Source organism: Cygnus atratus, chromosome 9 (assembly GCF_013377495.2).
Source record: "Cygnus atratus isolate AKBS03 ecotype Queensland, Australia chromosome 9, CAtr_DNAZoo_HiC_assembly, whole genome shotgun sequence".
Taxonomy (NCBI): domain Eukaryota; kingdom Metazoa; phylum Chordata; class Aves; order Anseriformes; family Anatidae; genus Cygnus; species Cygnus atratus.
Window position 1 is genome coordinate 13,695,967 of NC_066370.1, and position 22,549 is coordinate 13,718,515.

Sequence of the window (22,549 nt, forward strand, 5' to 3'; positions counted from 1 at the left end):
AAAAGGCTTGTACACACTTGCCAGCAGACTAAATGCTCCGTGCTGTTCCCTGGGCTGTTCTGCTCAACTCCTTAAGGACTTGCTCTCTCCAGTTACTGGTCTTTCATATCCAATTTTGTGCTTGGAGGGAGAGGAAAATAAAAAGACATGAAAATATTTGTTACAAAACAGTTGTGGATGCTACATACGTGCATCTAATATTAAACACGTAAGGCAATTCAGCAGTTGATGTCTGTCTTTTTGCCAGTGGAAAAGTACAATTGTTATCACCGCTGTTGTATACAGCAGCAAGCACAGCTCTGCCCAAGCCTAAAGCCAGCTTTTTCAATCAACCTTTGGGCCCATATCCCTTTGATTTACTGTTCTAGAATCAATTTGTTGCCACAAGGCTGTAGCTGTTGTTGATGTTTGGAAAAAAACTGTCAGAGAACTGGGTGCAGAAGGCAAAAAAAACAACAACAAAAAAACCCTTAGTGATTCAGTGTTACCAGATCAGGTTCAGAGCCTGTTGTTATCTGATGCTCTCAGATCAGGAGATAAGATCTTTGCTTTTGTGGTTGATAAGGAAACAAATAGTTGAGTTTGTGTTAGCACGTTTTAGGCAGTTTGTGTTTATAATTTCCAATTACGTTTTGATATGTTTTTATATTACAAAAGGAACCTTTAAAATGCCATTAGCTTAGAATAGATGTCTTCTGACGTGAATCAAACTTTCAAAACCACTGCATCCCAGCTTCTGGATTTGTACCTGGCACTGAAAACAGCTTATTTTGGTGTAACCTTTCTGATTTCTTTGTAAGTTACATTCTGAGAAGAGAAACAATTACCTTTGAGCTCCTTTGAATGTTGTTGTTTAAGCTGTTGATTATTTGGTAATTAGATTGCAGATAAAAAGGCATAGTCAAAACTTTCACAAAATATAAACAAGCATGAAAATTGAAGTAAATACTTATTGACAAGTATCTCTAGTACCATTTATTAAAAAAAATCTGTGGGAAAAAATCTGTAAAGCAAGAAAATAAAATGAAATGAGAAGTAATTTGAGAGTATTAGCAGCTGTTTTGTTCATCTGTGACCCCTTTATTTTTTTTCTCTTAGGATAATCCCACGGTAGTTGTTGAAGACTTGAGGCTTTGCACAGTTAAACACTGTGAAGACATAGAAAGACGTTTCTGTTTTGAGGTGGTTTCTCCAACAAAGTAAGGAGAAGTGGTGGAGCACTTGTTTACTTAAAACATAAATAAATGAAATTACATTTAGTTGCTGTGAAACACAAGATGAATATGTCTCTTGGGACAAACAGGGAAAATATCTGAACAATTCTGTTCTCTGAAACATTGGCTAAGAGTAAGTGGTGCTGTGAGAAGTATTTCTAGTATTTAGTTTACTTTTGGTATTAAAATAAACATGCGTTCTTGTGCTTTATGTATAAATGGCTTGTGGTCATGGAGCTCTTGTGACTTAGTAGAAAATGTGTAGTTCTACTCCACACAAGTAGTGTGGCTGGTAGTGTAGACAATAGTTCAGTTTCTCTAAATTTCTAATTGAGATAATGAAAAACAAACACAGAATGAATTTTTGAGTCAGTAATGTTAAACTACATTTAAGAATGCACTAAATGAAACTACCAAATACAGGTATTTTGGGGTTCTGGCAACACGGTGCGTTAGTTGTATTTTGGGAAAGTATGGCAGTTCCTGCTGCAGTAGGGGCAAGATGTTGTTTTTTTCATTAACAGTTTGAGTGTGGCCATATGTAAGTTTTTGATGCTGAGTCAAACTTATTTTAGGTTCTGGTGTATCTATACTTCCCAATCCTTATTTTTCTTCTTAATAGACAGCTGTCCTAATGCTTGCATCCTTGCCTGTGGTTCATTAATAAGTATTTTGTTCCTGCTTGCCTGTTCTTTTTCAGCCCTTAAGTTCTTGAAAAGCTGTATACTTTGTGATTTGTTTCCTTTGGCTGTTAGTGTCAAAAGTAGTTCTTAGTCAGAGTTTCAAAATCATTCTATCTTGGTGAATGAACTGTGTTTTCAAGGGCTGATAGCTGCATCTTGTGTAGGTAGTCATGGAGGTAAATTGTACGTAAGGATATAAACATGAAAAATTTGGAATTAATAAAAAAGGGAATAGCAAGTTAAGCTATTCTCTGGGTTACTTGAAGAGTCATATATTTTAGTATTACCTATAAATAGTTTTGAAACAAGAAGTTTGTGGTCAGCTGCATTGTTACCTGGAAAGAAAGGGATACTAAGCAATGCATACTAAACAGTGTACTTCTGCTGTTAGCAAGAGACTTTGACGTGAGTCTGAATTTTTTTGAACAGCGTGGTTATAGCTGCTTGCTCAGTCTCTGACTCTAAGTGCATATGTGATTCTTCACAGAAGCTGCATGCTTCAGGCTGACTCAGAAAAGCTGCGGCAGGCGTGGATTAAGGCTGTTCAGACCAGTATTGCTACAGCATACAGAGAAAAAGGGGATGAATCTGAGGTGAGTTTAAAAATCAAGCAACACTTTTTGAATTTTGAGGATTAAAAATAGAACATCTTTTTTGTGAGAACTGAAAAAAAAATCCATTTGCTGTCTTTCAGTGTAAATGCAATGAAACTTTGATGGCAGTAATTGTCTAATCTGTCTTTCACTCCATCTTTCTAGTGGTACTTTGGCCTGTAAGTTTTGATGATTTTTTTTGTAGTGGGATAAAAATTCATAGGATTATTGGATATAGGATAGCTGTTATACTTAGTTCTATACTTCTTCTAAAAAGGTTAAGAATTTCTTTTCAGTTCTGTGGCTTTCTTTGACTTTAAATGCACAAGCTTCTTCTCTAGGATTCTAGTGCACAGTCAGGATCTCGGTATTTGTAGGATCTTTTTCTTAAATTTTGTCTTTTATTTTGTTTCTTTTTTAGAAACAGGAAAAGAAACCATCCCCTTCTACTGGAAGCTTAGAAACTGGCAGCGAGACAAAAGAGAAATTGTTAAAGGGAGAAAGCGCTCTACAGCGAGTTCAGTGTATTCCTGGTAATGCTGCCTGCTGTGACTGTGGTTTGGCAGATCCTCGCTGGGCCAGTATCAACCTAGGAATCACGCTTTGTATTGAGTGCTCTGGGATACACAGGTTGGTTGGCTCTTCAGAAGTATATCTGACTTACACATTGACTTAATTATGAAGCGTGTTGTTTGCCTCTTAAAGTATATATTAAAGCAAGATTAGAAACCCTTTTTGTAAACAGAGTGAAGGTAACTGGCGTTATTTGCATAAACCAATGGTAAAGCTATCCGAGGTAAGACATTGCATACAGTTACTAGTTAATTTTTTTTTTCCTGTTTAGGAGCCTAGGAGTCCACTTCTCAAAAGTAAGATCTTTAACACTGGATTCATGGGAACCTGAACTGCTAAAGGTATGATAGATTTTTGAAATGACAGTTTCTACTTAGATTGTTGTTCTACAGCCATGGCATCAGAATGTTCAGTGCAGGAAAAACTTATATTTGTAACCAGTGTATGTCTTCTACTTTTGAGTAGAAAATGTTTCTAATGGTGTGGGTTTTGTTTGTTTGTTTTTATTCACACTTTCTTATACAGCCTGCAGTAGTAGTAGTAATTTTTGATACGAACTTGCAAGCCAGAAAGCCTTATGCTACTTTCAGGTTCACAAATACCCTTTGAATAGTAGTTTAGTTCATACTGGGGGGTGGGAGGAGGGAAGCAAACCAAACCAAACAAAAAAACACCCCACCCCTTTTCCTGTTCATGTAAATTAAAGCTGAATATTTTACCTGCTATTAGAAGCAAGAAATCTCTTCGTTGCCATCAGAAAGTTGGATTTCATGGGCTGAGCTCACCTAAAAGTAGTATCTGCAGAATGCTTTGTCTTTGATCATATAGATGTAACTGATCATGGTTCAGCAAAAATGTATGTTAGACGAGTTGGAACAGAAATGAGGAAATCGTGTCTTGCCAGATAAGGATTGGGATAAGAATAACAGCAAAGCTGGTGGAAAAGAATGTCTTTGTTGATGAGGCCCATAAATGTCGTTCCAATTGCAGAAAAAAGATTTTTCAATGACAGATTCATTTTCATAATCCCCTTGCAGAAGGGAATAGTACTTTACAATCATAACTGTATTTTTGTTATCTTATTCTGAATTTGCTTCCTTTATTCACTGATTGTTTCATTGTCATGAAATAAACCCATGCTTATTTTTGGAAGTGGACTTACAAAACTCAGTGAAAACACTGAGTTGGGAAAATAGGCTGAGTGAGGTAAAAACAACTAAATAAGTAGATAAAGCCTTTTGTAACTGTATTTGAATTTATTTTGCTTCATAGCTTATGTGTGAATTGGGAAATGATGTCATAAATAGAATATATGAAGCAAAGTTGGAGAAAGTGGGAGTAAAGAAGCCACAACCTGGAAGCCAAAGGTAGTAATATACCTAGATTTCATTTGTTCATTATAGTCATAAATGACATTAAATTGAACAATTTGCGTCATTATTTAATATAAATGCAAATGATTTTTTTCTTCTTAGTACCTGATTTATTATTTCTTTTGTACCACTGCCTTTCTGGGGTATACACCTTTATGGCTTTCAAATACTGCATGATTATCTTTTGGGCCAATGTATTCCTCTAGTGATTAAAGGTTTTTGCTTGTATAAGCTAGCAGTCTGTTTTTACATTGTGTTCGTGTTACCTGCTTCTGCCTCTTCCCATTCCAGTTTTATCATTCACCTGTCTGCTTCTCTAAAATGGGCCTGCCTTTCTCCTCACATGTTTTTGAGTCCACCTGACCTGGGGTCAGATCAAGTTAAAGTTATCTTAATTTCCGTTCTAGCTTCAGCTCTTCAGCCTCTGTAGATTTTGGTTGGTGCCAGTGCGATGTTTCTGCTCTTGGTTTACCTTGTATATCCCGCTGCTCATTTCACTTGCTGCTATCTATACTCCATTCTTAAGTTTGACTTTTGCTCCCTGATCCCCAGAATGCTCTTTTCGTTGTTCCTACATTGCACACAAGCTCTATTTTACAACAACCTTTTAATGACTATACACCTGTCTGCTGTTTGATGTTAATTTGTTTGAAGGTAGTTTGCTAATGTTTTGTTCTATTTTAAAGGATACGTTTTTTAAAACATTTTTATTAGCTTTCTAGTTCTGTGCTGCTTGCTGTCAAACAGTTTCATGCTATTGAAAAGCATGATTTATAAAGTGCTAGCAATTTGGAGGCAATGATAACATGTCTGTAACCGTAGGACATTTGCTAGATATTACTTCTAGTGGTAACTGCTTTTCAGTGATTTCAATAATAGTACTTCTATAACTGCTTTCTTCATTGTGTCAGAATTGGTATGTGCCATGTGATGATAACCTTAGGTTTCAGGAAAACATATCTCAGCATTCACTATGCATCTGGTGATTGTACCTGCCTGGGGTTTTGATTATTGTTCTCTTACGCAGTCTTGATGTTCCTTTAACAAATGTTTTTACTGAAGAATCTAAATATATGCTATATTAATTAGTTATTAAAGGATTAGTACCAACAGATAACATGTAGTGAATAACGTTTTTCTTCCACATACTGCTTTCTAGAGTCTCTACCTGAAAGAAAATGTACCTATATGAATATAACACTTTATTTTAACATTTAATTCTTAACTTTTTATAACCTGCTTTTGTTTGAGGCTTATGCAAAATTTAATTAAGAATCCAAAGAGTTGGACAATATGCCCTTGATCTTTCTGAAAATGTCATATGTGTCCTACGTGCAATGCTGGATTGCAGTTTGATTACTGGCTGTAGTATGAAATTGATGTTCTTACAACATAGGAAAATAATAAAATATCCGCGTACTAACTCCTAACATTTTGTATATGACAGGCAGGAGAAAGAGGCGTACATCAGAGCAAAATATGTGGAAAGAAAGTTTGTAGAAAAGCAGCCTGTAGCAGCTGTATCTCCGCTTGAATCTGGAACAAAAGTTTTTCCTCAAAGTCAGGAAGAGAAAAGGCACAGTGCCCCTGAAAAATCTCTTTTGGCAGGGGAACAAGGTGTGGCATCCCCAAAAGGTATTTACACACTTCTCTCCTGAGCGATGTTATGCATGTTATTTTTAAAGTAACTCTTTGTATTTACTGATTTCCTGCCTCATGCAGGGAAATCAAATCCTTCTTTTAATGGGTCATATCCTAGTTCAGAAGTGTAGGGGAGAAAAGGCTTGTTGAGCAATGTGCACTTTTCAGATGAGAAGAGTTTGTGGAGTGGGGGTTCTTACCATTCAGAAACATATTAACCACCTTCTTTCCTCCGTATTTCCATCCTTAGTTTTTCCGATAACGTTCTTTCCTGCCCTATCCCTTCCTTACTGCCTGCTTTGTGCTTTGCTAACTCGCATGTCCCAGCGGTTGCTGTAAGTAGCGACGAGGCGAGGCGGGAGTCTCTGTTCTGTCCTGATGAACTAGATTCACTCTTCTCCTACTTTGATACCTCTTCAAAACTACGTAGTAGTAAGTACTACAGCTATGGCATGTTCAGTATTTGCACTAGTGACCCATTGTGTGTTGTGGCCATCTCCCTGCTTTTAATCCATTGTCTCCAGGCTACTGCATTGCTTTGTGTTTACATGAAATAATTAAAGCTTTTTTACTTATCCTGATCTTCCAACTTTCTAATAATCTTTCACACTATTGTTGTAAATGTTATGGTTGAAGTATATGACTTCAGATTTTCTTTTAAATAATGAATAATTACTGGTCATTGGGAGGGGAAAAAAATAAAGATGAATTCAGGACCAAGTATAAGAGCTTGCTTTATTATCATGTCTGTGAAAAGCAGGTAACTTACGGTCTGCATAGTAATTCCCATTTCTCCTCCAAACAGTAAGAAGCAGTGACAGTGGGATCCAGCAGAGTGCTGATGACAGCAGAGAACACCTTGCCTCTACTATATCAGCTAACAGTTTGTATGAACCAGGTGCTCTAGGCTTCGTACTTCAAGATGAAGACTTAATCTTGTTTTTTTTTTTTTTTTTTTTGCTAGCATGTTCATGTCAAAAGAATTAGTACTTGATGATAATGTTCACCTCTCTTCTATTCTGGTGCTCTGAAACATTTTAACAAGGGTAGTAATTGGCTGAGTGACCTTTCTCTCCTCCAGACTTGGTACGGAGAATGACATAGAATTCTCCTAAATAAGTTCAGAGAACTTTTTTAGTCAGATGATATTGAGCCAAAACTTAATTTTTTAGCAGATGAAGTAGTGCTTCATTTTAATATAGAAGTGCCTCCAGAGAAATGTATAATAATTTCATAAATGGTTAAATATCTGGAGAAAGAATTCCTGTTAAGTCACAGACAATAAGCATTGCATGTTACTTGAATGTCTTTATTAATTTTTCAGTTTTCTGTTTACATTGAACTGACCATGCCATTAAACATTACTCCTCTTTACTCAAACTTGATAAAGTGATAAAATTATGTACTATTATTATTGTCCTGGGCTGACAGATATATGGACTATGGCTTGTCAAAAATCCAAAACAATTATAAAGCAAGCTTATTCTACCACATCACAGCGCTCTGAGCTACATTTTAAATGCAGTACTTAACAGCTGTGGTTTGTAGGCAAGCAGCATGTGGCTTAGATCCTCTGACTGCATTGTAAAAACACTTATGATGCTGTAACTCATGAAAGCTTACATGTAAAAATGTCTTTACTTCCCACACTCCACTCTGTATTACTCTTTTCAAGATGAAAGATTATGCTTTAGTCCAAAGGATTATAGCCCCAGCAAGTAACTGGTATGTGACAATGGTGTCTTTTAATGAAAATTCTCAAAACAGTATTAGCTTCATTATATATTCAGGTGTATCAAACTGTTGCAGAAAGATATTATAGGTATGACTACATCTCAGCAGGAAATTATTTGTATTCATATCTTGCAGTATGGGACAAGATGCATTTCTTGGCTAAAACCATTTCTTAGGAATGACATGGAATAGGTAGATTGAAGGATATTCACACACGCCAGTAACATGGAGGGAAGGTTTCCTGAGCAGTAATAATTCTGTGAAGTGTCCGTGCTTGAATGCTGGCACAAGCTAAAGATGTGTGTGGTGACTTCTGGCAAAATGGGGCACCAGTACAGAGCATTTCACAAAGTCTGAGCTACCTTATGACAGAGAAGTTATGTCTTTGGTCAGAATTCTGAGGTACCTTACAGAAGCAGGAATTACAGGTAAGCAATATATATATTTCTTTTTCCTTTCAGAAGGAGACAAGCAAGAGACTTCTGTGTTCATTGACTCCAAACAGCTTAGTCCAGGATTGCAGCTTTATCGAGCTGCTTTTGAGAAGAATCTTCCTGATATGGCAGAAGCATTGGCCCATGGAGCTGAAGTAAACTGGGTCAATATAGAAGAAAACAAAGCAACACCACTCATTCAGGCAGTGCAAGGGGTATGTGGTGTACAGCATCCTGATGTGGGAGGAGGGGAAGGGGAGTAATAGGGATATTTGTGTCACTGCTTCTTCTGAACTGCTTGCTTTGCTCTTGAATGATAATGTGATGCTGAAATTGTCTTTACAAAGTTATCTCAAAGTTGTTTCTGAACTATTGCTCCTTGCTAGTGCTATACATGTAGTGTTATGCATCCTAGCAGTGTTTAAACTTGACATGGAGGCAATCCTTTTCGTTTCCTTTACAGCATGACTGACAAGTGAGACGGAAGGACAGGTTTGGCTCTGATTCTAGAGATCTGGTGTTAAATTGTTTGTTTTGCTCTTATTCCATAGGGCTCCTTGGTTACTTGTGAATTCTTACTGCAGAATGGTGCCAACGTGAACATCAGGGACACGAAAGGAAGAGGACCGCTGCACCATGCCACAGTTCTAGGACACACTGGGTAACTCACTGTTCCAGAATCTGTGAATGGCTCTCTCTGTTAACACAAAGCTGCTTCACTTCCCGATATATTCAGGCATTTTAATATATTTCGGGTGATAGAGTTTCTTCTTAAAATTTTGTGATGAGTGAGAAAATAACATTTTTGAACATCTCATCTGCTAGCAAAGCACATGACTATAAACACTTAAGTCCGTTTTGGAAAAATGTATATTTAATAAAGTTTTGGAATGACATAGACATCTGGTGAAGGCTCATGAGATTGTTTCTCGTTTTGTTGAGAAGTATGGTAAAAGTAAGAGAAATAGCGGTGAGTGAGGCAAGGCATGTTCCTGTTTCACCTCACCTGTGTGTTGCTCAGAAAGATTTCAATTCAAAATGTATCACATCACATCCTGAATTTTGGAATCATGGCTTTTAACTGAAACTCCATGCCAGCTCAGCTCAAATGAGGACATAATCTGTTGTGTGCTGCCCATGCTTTTTGCCTGCATGAATCCTGAAAGAAGTGCAAGTTCACATCTTGAGAGAGTTTGAGGTATAAGGTTAGTCAGCATGCCATGTTTATATAGGTGAAGAAACGTGTGTACACATGCATATATATTATATACGCACATATATAGATGAAAAACAGCAGAGAGAAATCAGATCAGTTTCTACTGAGTAAAACAGGCACTTGTGTCTGAGGATTCTTTACTGTATTGATTTATTCTAATCAGTATTTCTCTTCTGTTGTAGTAAAAAGAATGAAATTTTTTGGTTCTGTGACCTCAGATGATAAAGAAAGGCAGAGGCTTACCTTCTAAAGGGTTCAACTCCTTGCTGTAATAGCATGATTTCACAGTTATTTCTCTTTGGAAAGATAGCTAAAGGCTTTGCTTACTTCTGTGTTAACATCTTAATTACTATAGATGAATAGTGCTATTTTGAAATGTTCAAGAGACTTTCGGTAAATTAAGTCAAATACATTGCATCCAGCTTTATTTGCTTTTTTTCTATTATTGTTGTGGAAATTGTTCTTAAATTATTTTTCTAAACAGGCAGGTGTGTTTATTCCTAAAACGAGGAGCAAACCAGCATGCCACTGATGAAGATGGGAAAGATCCGTTGAGTATAGCTGTAGAAGCTGCAAATGCAGATATTGTAACATTGTAAGTTGTATGTTATGTTTTTTAACCAGGTATCTAAGTTTTCATATCGTTTTGAGTTAAAAATGTAGGAAGTGTCAAAATTCTTTTACGTGAAAACGTAAAATGTAGGGAGAGCAAAAGGAAAATTCAGAGTGCAGTATCCATAGATGACCTCGCTGTTGAGGTTCATGAATGGGCTATAGGTCTTTACTTGCAGTCGTCTTCATTGCTTTAAAGGTGACATTATTCTTTTTGTTTCTGAAATCACAGGTTGCGTTTAGCAAGGATGAATGAAGAAATGCGTGAATCAGAAGGACTCTATGGACAGCCAGGTCAATACTCTACTAATAACCATACTGAGATGCAGTATAAGAAATGTATTCAGGAATTTATCAGTTTACAACTAGATCCTTAGGATCTGAGGAGAATTTAAGATAGCTTCATACAATAATAGTTTTTATAAGCGTTACACACATTTTAAAGCTTCATTATGGTGCGGTTTTGTCAGATTGTATAGGGGACCTGAAAGGACAGTGTTTAAAGTACATAATTACGGTAGTTTGTTAGTACAACCGTTACCGATCTGTTTTGCTCTTTGTTGTATGGTTTTCTCCTACTGACATTCCACTGAAACTCATGTAGTGGTAGGATTTACCTGACAGTTAGAGCAGTCTGTTTAAGCCAGGTTGCTCAGAGACACTTGAGGAGTTCATGTTATTACAGGGTACCATTCTCCTTCTGGCGGAATGGTCCTGTTTTTATTATTTTTTTAGGGAAAAAAATCCTTCTACACTGATGTACAAATGTGTATCAAATATTGCAAAATAACTCTAGACAGATGGGAAAGCATTATTTCCTCCATTTTTATTTTAAAAATATTTTATGTTAAGATATTTAACAAAACAGTTATTCTTAAGTATGTATTTTTGTATGCATAGTATCTTACCGTTTGATTTTTAAAAACAAACAAAAAACACCTGGCAGGCATTTGAGGCAACCAGTACAAGAAAATAACATTATTTAATGAATCTGTGCAACTTATTCTCAGGCAGTCAGTCTCTATTTATACTGTGTTCTGATGTGATATTTATGTAAGCCATTTCCTCTATTATGTTTACCTAAGAACCTAATTTAATCTCGTGCAAAGATCAGTAATGAAGGCACAGTTGATTGTCAAGTTAGTCAAGGTAGGCACAAAAACATGGTCTGCTGGGCAGTAGTGAAAGGAAGACCTTGCTTTTAAGGTTGAGTGAGTACTCTTGGCTCGCTCTTACGAAGCCTTTGTGTGTTTGTCATTGATTCATAATGATTGTGTGCTTATACCTTTTACTAGTTTGGGGCTGGAATATACTCAAGAGGCAATGTTGAGTCTCCTGTCAGTATCCCAGATTAGTGCTATTACATGAACCAAATGTATTTATTTCACGAATTTCCCCTGCGAAGAGTAGATGTTTTGGAAATTCATCTGTAAACAAAACCAGGAAAGTCAAGTTAAAACCATGAAAGTACTAAAGACACTCAGACTTTCACAAGCTCTCTCTGGAGGAGCAACAAATAATTTAGAAGTGAATACTCTATTATGAGCTTAATGAGGAAGAGTTCTCCACTCTAAATGCAGCAGGTTACATATGTGGAGAGGGGAATCTATTACCTGTTTGGTCACGTTGAATGTGAGGCTGTTTTCTGATATAATGCATACTACTTTACTGACAGCCTGAAGGTAACAAGTATTGAATTATTTTTGATTCTTCTAGTTCTTATTTGAAGAGGTAAAAATAAAACTTTCAGTTTAAAATAGTGAAATGCATTTATTTTAAGGGAAGTAGGTATTTTGATTCAAAAGCTATATGCTAAATCATAAACGAATATTCTGGATCACTTAATTGACATGTCAAAAATTTAAAATTATTATGAGGTAGAAAATGTTTCTGTAATTTGTCCAAAATGCCAAAGTTGGTTCCTAAATATTACAAGGCTTACGGTCTAATTCATAAATTCTGGCACTACATACATGAAAATATGAATGTTTGTTCAAACTGAAGATGGGGTGGAGACTATTTTCCCTGTTACTATTGTTTAAAAGATTTTTAGATTCTTCAATTAGGCAGATAAAAAGCAGGTGAGTCTTTTATTGAAAATACCTTAACCTTTTTGTCAGTCTGTATTACAGTAGAATCTAGGGACTGCAGCTGATGCAATCTGATCTAGATATTTTACAGACAATCTCTAGTCACTGTAAATGGGCAAGATTGACAGTGGAAAGTAGAGCCACCGCAAGGGGCAGAGCTTACCTAAAATCAAAGAGAGGGTATTGTTAGAATACCTACTGAAACTCAGACCACAAGCTGTACAGCACAGTGTCCCAGCCAGATGATCCTGCTGTATCTTTGAATACAGCAATGTTACTTGCTGAGGTCTCTTTAAAAGTTGAAGTAAATATTTGACTGTTTTAAATGTTAATGTCTGCTAGCCTGCTAGAAGGATTGTGTAAATGTGTTAAGTGTAAGCACAAAGCCCCTCTGCTGTTAGAAATAGAACAGTTAGTTGGAAAAGACCTTCAAAGAGCATCAAGTCCAACTGTTAGGATGTATAAATACCCTTACTTGGTCATAGACAAGGCAGGTCTTTTTCACTACATAGATGTGTTAAAATATCTGCACTACCCTTACTGTAGAACTCCTCTTTTCCAAAATTATGATTCTAGAAAAAATAAGGATTTTTAAGACAATTGTGTGTTTGTTGGGAGATATGTGAGGGTAAATATCAATGTAAGAGTGTCATCACAGTGAAGCTAACTGCATATTGCTCAGCTTTAGTAATGCAGTTGATAATTAATAATGTAGCTAATAATGTCAACATCTCTGATTTAAATATACCTGCCTGGTTTGAGCTACTTAGGGAATGTATATATTGCTTTGCAAAGTACAGTTGGTCTTCCAAAATATTCTTAGAATGGGAACTAGCTGAAACTAGCTTGTTCCACAAAATGGTTGTTTCTGGTGGTAGAAGCCATATGCACCATTGTGCTGTTTCTTGTATAATACTTGAGTGCTCATCTTCTGGTGCTACAATATGTCTGCTAACTATTTGATATTAGTACTGCTACTTTTTTCTTCCTATTTTTTCTTGAATGTATGATTGTGTGCCTTTTAATTTATTCTGGTGTTAAATGGTAAAGCAGTGTTATAGTATTTTTGTATATAAAATCTGCACTTTAGGGAAAACATTACTTGGAAATTGAATTTCCAGAATTAAGTTTTAAAGTAAGATTTTAAAATAATTATAAGGTTTACAGTATTAAATATTTTAATGCAGCATAAAGGGGCACTTTATTTTAATCTATTTTTGTATGTAATATTTTTGTTATGTAATAGCCGAAAACAGAACCACAATGTACCTTGCAAAAGTAGCTTTTGTTTTTTTCTTTCAATTTTATTTGAAAGAACTAAATACAGCAACTTGAACTACAGTACTAGTTCGTGAATGGGACCCATTTCAGTAATAAAAACATAGTTGCTTTGCTTGCATCACACAAGCTTGATTCTCGTTTGTTCTCTTCAAACCTGTTCTTTTGATGGATATTACGAACTCTTCTTTCATTCTGTGCTTATCTTTCAGTGCAAGCAGTTATCAAAAACTTAATGATAAAATGTGTTGTATGCCTGTTTGATCTCTAGAACATACTTGAAACTAAATCTGAAAACCAAAAGGGAATTCTACTAGACCTAAGTTTTCCTAGTAGAGTAGTACTGAATTTATTTGTCCTTGAAAGTCTGGGCAGAACTGTGATTACACTTTCATATAAACCCACATGCAGTGTTAAGTATTTCTGGAAAGTCAGTTGTCATTTCTGAAAGTGTTTTCAAATGAATGCCATCTCATCTCCAACACTGGAAAAGGATAATGGTTCTAATATTGGAAATGTACATTAAAAAGATGGAAAACCAAAACAGTGTAACTCTTCACTGTAGTACAGTCTATAACAAAAAGTCCCTTTTAAATCTGCCCTTTTGAAACTAGTGGTGAAACGATGCTTTTCTTTCTTGCACAATCCTGTTGGGGGGCGGGCGGGGGAATGTACACGGTGGTAGAGATTTTGGGATGATTCTTCTGTCATATTATTAATCAAGGTGTCAGCAGGGAGCAGTAGTGCTGGGATCTTATCCCATGCAGTCATCCATGTTGGGAAGACAGCAGCACAATTTGGATGGCTGAACATTTCCTGAGTGGACCAAATGTTTTATGCATTTAATTCCCTTTGAAGTCAATATGGTATGGTTAATGTTTTAAAATGAACATTAATTCAAGGCCCAAAATGCTGCAGCAGATTAAAGAAATGTGAAAATCTCCATTTTAAGATGGTAGAAGAATGACTTGGCCATGACTTAAGAAGTATTCTATCTTGATCGTGGTTTTCCTGTGTAGATGGAGGAGGGGATGGGGACAGAGCAGATGCAAATTGCTGCCTTCTCTCATTTTGGAATATTTGCGCTAGTGGTCAGGTTGGTTTTAGACACAAAGGGTAAAGATAAGCAGCAAACAAAAAGAACTTAAAGGAAATACCATGACTTTTATAAACCTAGAAGTTATATGTCCAATAATGCATTAAAAATTTATACTTGTGAAAGTAATAGACCAAAAATGTTTATGAACAATAATTTCCCTGGTTACTTAGGATTGCTTTTTTTTTTATATACTCTTGTTTGCTGATTGTTTCTTTCATGGAGAGTTCTTTCTGGCTGTTAGACTTCTGACCTCTGTTTCCAAGTAAATCTTTATTTATGCCATAATTCTAATTTACGGATGAGTCCTGGTTAGCACGTCCTTTCCAAAACCAAGTATTTTTTTCTGATAGCTAATAAACATTTTTATTTTTACATTGCTTAAAAACGCTTGCACTTTTCCTTTCTAACTCTGAACTTTCCTCTGTGTGGCTGCCTTTGAGGTACTATTTCAGGTATAGTTTTGCTTTGTTTAATTTGCTTCTACAGAATGTGCATGTGATTAAACAGTCCCAGTTCACATCAGCATCATTCCATCTGTATAAGAAGTCTTTACACATTAATATAGATGTTACTACAGTAAATGGTAGCATGGTAAGGTGTTTGTGCAATGATGGATGATGTTAATTATCACAAATGTTTGAAACTGTTTCCCCTTTTTCTTCCTTGTAGGAGATGAAATTTATCAGGACATTTTTCGTGACTTTTCTCAAATGGCATCAAATAATCCAGAGAAGCTAAACCGTTTCCAGCAGTCAGATTCCCAGAAGCCTTAAGTGTCAAGAAGGAAAAGAACCCGCTCCTTTTAGTGCAAGTCGTCTTTAACAGAATGAAATATATGCATTTTGTTAGATAGTTTGGATAAAACGACCACTCTAATGTAGCTGTAGATCATGGTAGCTGGGGAAATGTATAAGAGTTTCATGTTTCACAGTACATATACCTCAGCAGCTGAAGAAAACGTTTTAAAGTTAAAGGAATACCTGCTAGCTCGGTGTAGAAATAGTACCAGTTAGCAAGTATGAAGTTCACCTGTAGCTCGTACTTAGAGTTAGCAGAGCATAGCTGTATGTGTTGCAGACTCTGAGTGGCAGGATGACCAGATCCGCTTTGCTAATTAGTATCCTATACTGTCATCTGTCTCACTGCTGCCATAAAGATGTGCCTCTGACAAGAATGTCTAGGTTGCATTTTCTTGGACTGTTTGGAAGGGAATTCAGGTAATGACTTACAGAATTGTCCTTCTGTTTGTGGGCCTGTAACTTTTCTTATTCCTACCCTGACTCTGGTTAGAGGTAGGCTGTTAATAACAAGATGTGGTAACTTCTCTTTTGCAGCAGAAGTTTTAACACCAGGCTGGCTTTTATACTAGTGACTGCAGGTCAGTCACAATCAGTATATATCCTGGAGGACCAAATTCTAAGAGTTAGTCAATTTTCTTCTGCACCCTTCTTCTCCCCCGAGCCCCTTCTAAAATGAAGATTGCTGTGAAGGAAGTAACTTCTAAATGAGCACTTGGAACCTTTAATGAAAAAAAATAAATTTAATCCTGCTGGACACGATGTGGGGTTTGTCAGTATTTTGACATCAAAACTTGAAATTTGAGACATCCAAGTAAAAATGGAAAGCCAAAGGAGTCTGTGTAGAACAGTCACGCAACAGCTGTTTGTCACCTTTTCTCTCTGCTGTTCTCACTACTAGCCCTAAGCTGCATATATAAAAATGCATATGTAGTACAGCTACCCTAAATTTAGGTCAATCAATCCTTTATTATAGCACAGCATGGTATAACATAATGCGCAAAGGTGCGGATGTATATGTGTCTAAACTAAGGCTTGCAGAAGAAAACCTAGGAATTATACTGCACATTTTTGCAAAGTAACAACTGAGAAGATTTTCCAGCTGTAACGAGGGCAACAACACAAGTTGCTTTTTTTTTTTTTTTGGTGAGCTCCACCTGCTGATGTGCATGCACAAATGGTGTCTGTAGATACATGCTTGTGTATCAGGTTATGTACTACTAAAATAATCACCAGAAACCACAAGCCAGCAGATGCAATTCTTCATATTGTATTTGTCTACTCTATGGACAATTTAAGGAGAATTTTTAGGTAACGTAACATCAGTGTGATTTTTTTATAGGATTCTATTAGCCATGGCAGTATGCTAACTTTCTGTTTAAGTGCATTTAGGAAATGGCTGTTCTCCAAGCTGGCTTGTATAAGCAAAATTGGGTAAAGAATTTCTGTAAATTGTGGTAAAAACTAAACTTTCTGGCATGTTAATTTTATAAACCTTGTATTTTAAATATTTATCATTTTGCAGAAATGTATAGTAGTGCATTTAATCTGGACGATTCTTGATGTGAAGTTAATGGCATCTTAGTGTACAATAAGTTTTTCCAAGAAAAAGAATCTTTAAAAAAAGTTTTGTTTAATCTGTGGTCTAATTATGCTAGGAAAAGCAGACTCTGCCCATTTGAAGAGTATGTTTAGTTGAATAATAAGCAATTTACTAGAAATTACTGCTTACAGATGATTTCATAAGTTTCTTTTAAATAATTGTCTATGAAATGACAATATACTTTGTAATCTGTAGTATTTAACAGCAATGGACATTTATTTAGTAGATTTTAGAGAAAGTAAAATTCCCGGTGTACAGATGGGACAATGTAAGATATGGCTATGTATAGTATACACTTTAGACACAGGGTTTTTTCAAAAGATTTGTATCCTTTGCCACCTACATGACAGTCAGTGTACAATGTGATTGGTTGGTAATGTAAAGCTCCCGAAAGCTTAGTGGCATAATCACTGTCCTACTCCTCGCTGCTGGGAAAACATCTGAGACACTTAACCAATCTCCACTGGTGTTTTCTTTCCTAGTCAAAAAAGAAAATCTGACAAATTTTGCAGGACAACTTCCTACCAACAAAAAGTTTCTTCCGTGTAGCTCTGCAGATTCATCTGCTGCATTCCAGCTCTCGTCTGATACTCTGCAGTATCGGGCTGTTTATGCTAAAGGACTAGTAACATACCTGATCCACAAATTGTATGACTTTTCAGGAGATTTGGAGTTTCAATGGCTCAGGGAGCAGGTGTATCAATTCTGATCCTGCAGCCTTGTTCCCTGATTCTTTTAGGTACACTGTGATGTCCAGGATAAACCGCATTTTTCAGGTCAGGTGCAATACGTGTCTGAAGATCTTGCTCATCAGCAAAAATGAATATGCCATTAAGCTGCATGAAATGTATCGAGGGTTTAGTCCTGTTAGACACTGGCAGGCTCAGTGCTCCAGGGTCTCTGTACCTTACAGGATTCAGCCCTTGGTGAAACGAAGTATGATTAACTCCAGTGCTATGGAGATCTGGATTTCCTTGAGTTCTGATTCAAGTGCTGATGTTCTGCACAGTAATTTTAGGAAACTTCCATTTTTTATTACAGTATGAATCTGAGTATAACTTGAGTAGTAGACTCTAAGACTCTGGTATGTGTTAACACCTTGTACCCTGTACCAGATAATGGAAAGCTTCAATTCCAGTTCATGTTTCTCTATATATGAAATATAATATGTCATCAGTAATCAGTGGGGTACAAAGCAGTAGATTCCAAAAAAAATTTAAAATCATCTTTCGTGTGGATTTTTAGTAATTTACTATATAGTCCATTAAAAGATTTTCAAATATTCCTCCTAGACAGACTTGGATCACATGTTCCAAAAGTCTCTTGGAAAGACAAATGTGTAAGATTTCAACATATATTCTAATGCGTCTTAATTTCAGAGGCATAACTTACTTATGTTGCATGTTAAGATGGTACCTGTGGTATCTCCATAGGGATCTGTATTGTTTTGACTGTTCATAAGGTTTCATGTTTTGTTAATGTTGGTACGATGTATGTAAAACTTCTAAATTATTATACTGAATAGTGCTACTGAATTATATTAGACATCGAAATTTGTTCCCATAAGTTTGGGTGAACACAATAGATGGTCTAAGTTTCCTTACCAATCAGGACCTAACCCAAGAACTCACTGAAATTTATGGCAGTCTTTCCCCTCATTTCAGATTGTACCGTTGGTGGTTCATACTGTCACTGTGTTAAGGGATTCTGTGTTAACATTGTGGGTTTTTTCTTTTTTTTTTCACTCCCTAGAGTTTTATATTTTACCAGTTTATATACTGAGCTGAAATAGGTTTAGAAAATGCAACCCGACCTTCCTTCTGCTGTCACCAAATCCCCATTAAAAAATGAAGTTTCTCCGATTTTGCAGTATGACATCCGTACACATTCTCTGAATTACTGAAATTCTGCGTGGTAGAGCAAAAACATCAAATCACTCAAGAAAAAAGTGAGAACTAGAATAAGTGTAGGATTGGCTGTGATATTTCCAAGACTTTGATGCTTCCCTGCAGCCACCTGTTTTAAAGTAGGGTTGTTAACTCTACATTTTCATCATGAGAACCTTACATGGCACAGTGATTATAAAAGGACCATTTGATAGTTATAAATAACGTACAAGGAAGTAATACTTTCAAACCACTGTCAAAAGGAATGAGCTGATTCTTTAATACATTGAAGGTCAGTATTGCAAGCTGCCCTCTCTGCCAAGTCACAGGGTGAGACCTAACTTAGTCTTCAGGTTTATCGTTCCTGTTGGTACAGTCCTATAGCCTGTCATGCTTCCACAAACACACTTCTTACACCAGGGCCAAGCCCAGAAGGGCTGTGCTGAGGGCCAGGCTGAGCGTACCCCTTTGGTACATCCCTAGTTTCTGCACAGTATTTTCTAATTTTGCTTCCCATAGAAGGAGATGATAAAGGAGGAAGAAATCCCCCTCGCCTTTCTGTGAAGATTCCAAATGCTGTTTTGCTAGAAATCCCCGAGAAATCTCTCTTCAGCTGCTGCCAGCTGCTCTGTCTGAAATGAATTATTATTTTCCTCTATTTATGCATCACTCTGTACCTGTTGTTTTAAGCATCCCAGCAGTAAAACGCTCATTTTCTCCCGTGCCCTCTCCCCCGGAGGCTGTAACTGTACAAGGAGCCCTCCTTCCCCTTTCCTAAGGCTGCCCTCTTCGTATCTAAACCGCGGCCGGGGCCCGCAGGAGCCGCCAGGCCTCTCGTTACCGCCCCCGTGCAGCTCCCGGGCCGGGCCCGGCCCCGAGCCGCCTCCGTGTGGCGGCGGAGCGGGGCGGAGCGGGGCGGGGAGGCCGGGCCGGGCCGCAGCATGGCGGCGGGCGGCGGGTAGGGAGCCGGGCGGCCATGGGGCGGGCGGGCTGGGCCCGCTCGCAGCCCTGCGCCCTGGCGCTGGCGGCCGCCCTGGCCGTGTGCGCCTTCTACTACCTGGGCGGCGGCGGCGAGACCTTCTCCACCGCCACCCGCCGGCTCCGAGCCACCCCGCCGGGCCCTGCCCGCCGCGGCCGAGCCCTGCACCTCCTGGTGCTGTTCACCAAGGCGGAGCGCAGCCCCGCGCTGCGGGACAAGGCCCGCGCCGCCCTGCGCTCCCTGCTGCGCCACGGGCGGCTGGGCCGCGGGGACGCCCTGCACCTCCACCTCGTCACCGACGGCGCCAGCAGGGACATCGGCGAGGGCCTGCTGCGGGACGCGCTGAGCCGCGCCGCCTTCCCGCACCAGGTGAGGCGGCACCGGGGGCCTCCGGGGCTCCCCGGGGCGGAGGAGAGCCGGTGGTGGACGGCAGGAGCTCGCTCCGCCCCGGGACGGGGCTGTGCGGGATGGGGGCGCCTCGGGCGAGCCCCTTGGAGGCCCCCTGCTTAGCCCCCCTCGGGCAAGGCACTTCTGGCTTGGAGAAGCCTTCTGGCACGGGGAGTTTCCGTTCCGGAGGCCCCCTGCTCAGCTCCCCTTCAGCCTCTCGGCAGCACGACCACCCAGTCTGGTACTGATAAGCGCGAGGCCCTGAGTGAGGCTTGGTGCCTGCATGTAGGTGGTCTCCCGAGCGGTCCTGCGGGGCTGTCGCCACAAAAGGCTGCCACCTCACTGCGAGCGGCTCCTAGAAAAGGGGGTGCTGGGGAGCTGCTGCACCTGAACGTTCATCCTGCTGCCTGCTAGAGAAGTGCTTCTGCCTCGCTAAAGGCAATCGGTGCGAAGTCCTTTCACGTTAAACAGGTATTTGGTAACCGGAGGGAGCACCAAGCTGTGAGACTCCAAGTAAGGACCCTCCTGTCCTGAGATGCTGATGCAGGACGTTCTGCAGAAAAGCCCTCTCATTCTGCCATAGCTTTTTCTTTCTTAGTTTTCAGATATTTCATATTAGTCAAACTCCACTGGAAAAGCCTGAGATGTAACCATCATGTGGTTCATACAAAATATTTGTTGGTAGATAATCCCATCTCTCTGCTTAGACTGTTTTACTAGTGCTAGCACTGCTGTGTCACCCATAGTGGATAAGCTGCACCTTACCGAGCAGTCGCCAGCTGCCTGGACAGGGCACGTAACAGCTGGCTTTGGAATCCTTCCCCTGCTGCAGCCCTGTGGGCTAGCGTTGTGTGTGGCACTGTGGTCTGCGGTGCCCCGTGGCGGTGCCAGCAGACAGCCGTGTGTCTGCCGTTCTGCCCCAGAGCTGGAGTCGAGCTGACACGAAACGTGCAGCACAGCAGCTCGGTTCAGGTTTGTGGCATCGTGTCCCTTGGAGAGGTGCAGCTGCTGGGCCATGATGGTGTGTGGATCCCTCACGGACACCCCTGTGTGTGTGCAGCTGCCTTACTGCCCTCTGCTTTTCTCAGAAACCAAATTCCCCTGCGGGCAGCCTGTCCAGCACTGCTGCTCCAGGACAATATGGGCTTGTGGGGCTTATGAGGTAGTGTTGTGTGAGCATACTGGGGTGAACCTCTGCATGCCTCAGGTGGCTGCGGACTTGCAGCGAACCATGGCTCAGCTCAGGGAGCAGTTCTTGCACCAGAGCTCATCTGTCTTGGGTGGGATCAAGCAGCATTGTCTGGAGAGTTCAGGTGACATCTCACCAGGGTCTGCTACAGCGGGAGCTCCTTCCCTTTCCTGGAAGGCCTGATGCATCCTGGAGATGTTTGGTTTCATTAGTTCGCCTGGGGTTGGCAGCAGACTTGAGATCTCTGCAGTTACCTGGTTTTTAGGTAGATAGTTGCTAATATGGAGCACAGGCTTCTGTATTACTTCTTAGTCTTGCACACTTGCCCGTGGTATTGTGACACTTCTGGTGTGCTACCAGGTGACAGCGCCTCTTTATTCTTGCTGTAGTCTGTCCCATTCCTCCTCTTTGTCAGCAGAAGACATCAGCATAACTTGGACCTTTTGTGCTGCCAAAATTTTCAGGAAGGTTCATCTCTGGTCGCTTCAGCAGTCACCTGTCTCTGTCCTGAGACCTCTCCTTTCCTGGCTTCTGTTGGCATCCCCAGAACGCTCTCCTGGTTCTTAACCTGTTCTCCTAGAGCAGGCCCAGAGCCGAGGCTTGACAAAGTGCTCAGAAGGCCGCTGGAGCTGCGGAGGCAGGGTTGATGAACCCTGCACTTTACTTTTTCTTTATGAGGAGGGTTCAGGCTCTGTTTTTGGAGCTATCCTTGCCCTCCCCTCCCAGCAGAGCTGGGATCAGGCAGAACCTCTGCTAGAGCGAAGCCCAGGCATCACAAAATCTGGATCCTGGTCCTTGGGGAAGGTAGCGGGCCTGCTCTCATCCCCCCAGAGCACGTGTGCAAACTCAGGTACTTCCAAAGCCTTCTGGAGAACGCGGCAGCCGGCTGCAGCCTCCCGGGCAGCATGCAGATGGTGAGCAGGAGTGCTTCGGGGCGGGCAGACCTGGGCTGTCCGGACAGTCATCGCGTGGTGTCACCAGCCCTGCGTGTCTGAGCCCGTGGACCCTCCCAGGAGGGAGCGCAGGGCGTTGCAGACGCATCCCAGATGCGGGGCGCGGGCTGGGAGCGCAGCGTGCCGGCGGCAGATGGAGCTGGTGCTCCGCGCTGCGCTGCCTGCGTGGGGCTGCGGGACGTGGGATGTGGGCGCAGCAGGGAGCAGCCAGCGAG

General features: G+C 39.9%; 3 protein-coding genes across 4 annotated transcripts in view; all 3 read left to right on the forward strand.

Annotated features, from left to right (window-relative positions):
* The window catches only part of ACAP2 (ArfGAP with coiled-coil, ankyrin repeat and PH domains 2), a 62,650-nt gene extending 46,556 nt beyond the window's left edge, over positions 1-16,094 (forward strand). For both annotated transcript variants that reach the window (XM_035544393.2, XM_035544392.2), the window contains 12 exons: positions 1,099-1,199; positions 2,385-2,490; positions 2,912-3,120; positions 3,335-3,404; positions 4,336-4,430; positions 5,884-6,071; positions 6,883-6,975; positions 8,273-8,460; positions 8,797-8,906; positions 9,946-10,056; positions 10,306-10,367; positions 15,210-16,094. In XM_035544393.2, the coding sequence (XP_035400286.1) occupies positions 1,099-1,199; positions 2,385-2,490; positions 2,912-3,120; positions 3,335-3,404; positions 4,336-4,430; positions 5,884-6,071; positions 6,883-6,975; positions 8,273-8,460; positions 8,797-8,906; positions 9,946-10,056; positions 10,306-10,367; positions 15,210-15,313 (1,437 nt within the window). In that variant the 3' untranslated portion in view covers positions 15,314-16,094. The remainder of the gene's footprint in view (positions 1-1,098; positions 1,200-2,384; positions 2,491-2,911; positions 3,121-3,334; positions 3,405-4,335; positions 4,431-5,883; positions 6,072-6,882; positions 6,976-8,272; positions 8,461-8,796; positions 8,907-9,945; positions 10,057-10,305; positions 10,368-15,209) is intronic.
* LSG1 (large 60S subunit nuclear export GTPase 1) overlaps positions 1-22,549 on the forward strand; it is a 154,326-nt gene that overhangs the window by 38,613 nt on the left and 93,164 nt on the right. The gene's annotated exons all lie outside the window — the stretch shown is intronic.
* The window catches only part of XXYLT1 (xyloside xylosyltransferase 1), a 42,253-nt gene continuing 39,456 nt past the window's right edge, over positions 19,753-22,549 (forward strand). The window contains exon 1 of the mRNA XM_035544797.2: positions 19,753-20,174. Coding sequence (XP_035400690.1) covers positions 19,803-20,174 — 372 coding nt within the window. The 5' untranslated portion in view covers positions 19,753-19,802. The remainder of the gene's footprint in view (positions 20,175-22,549) is intronic.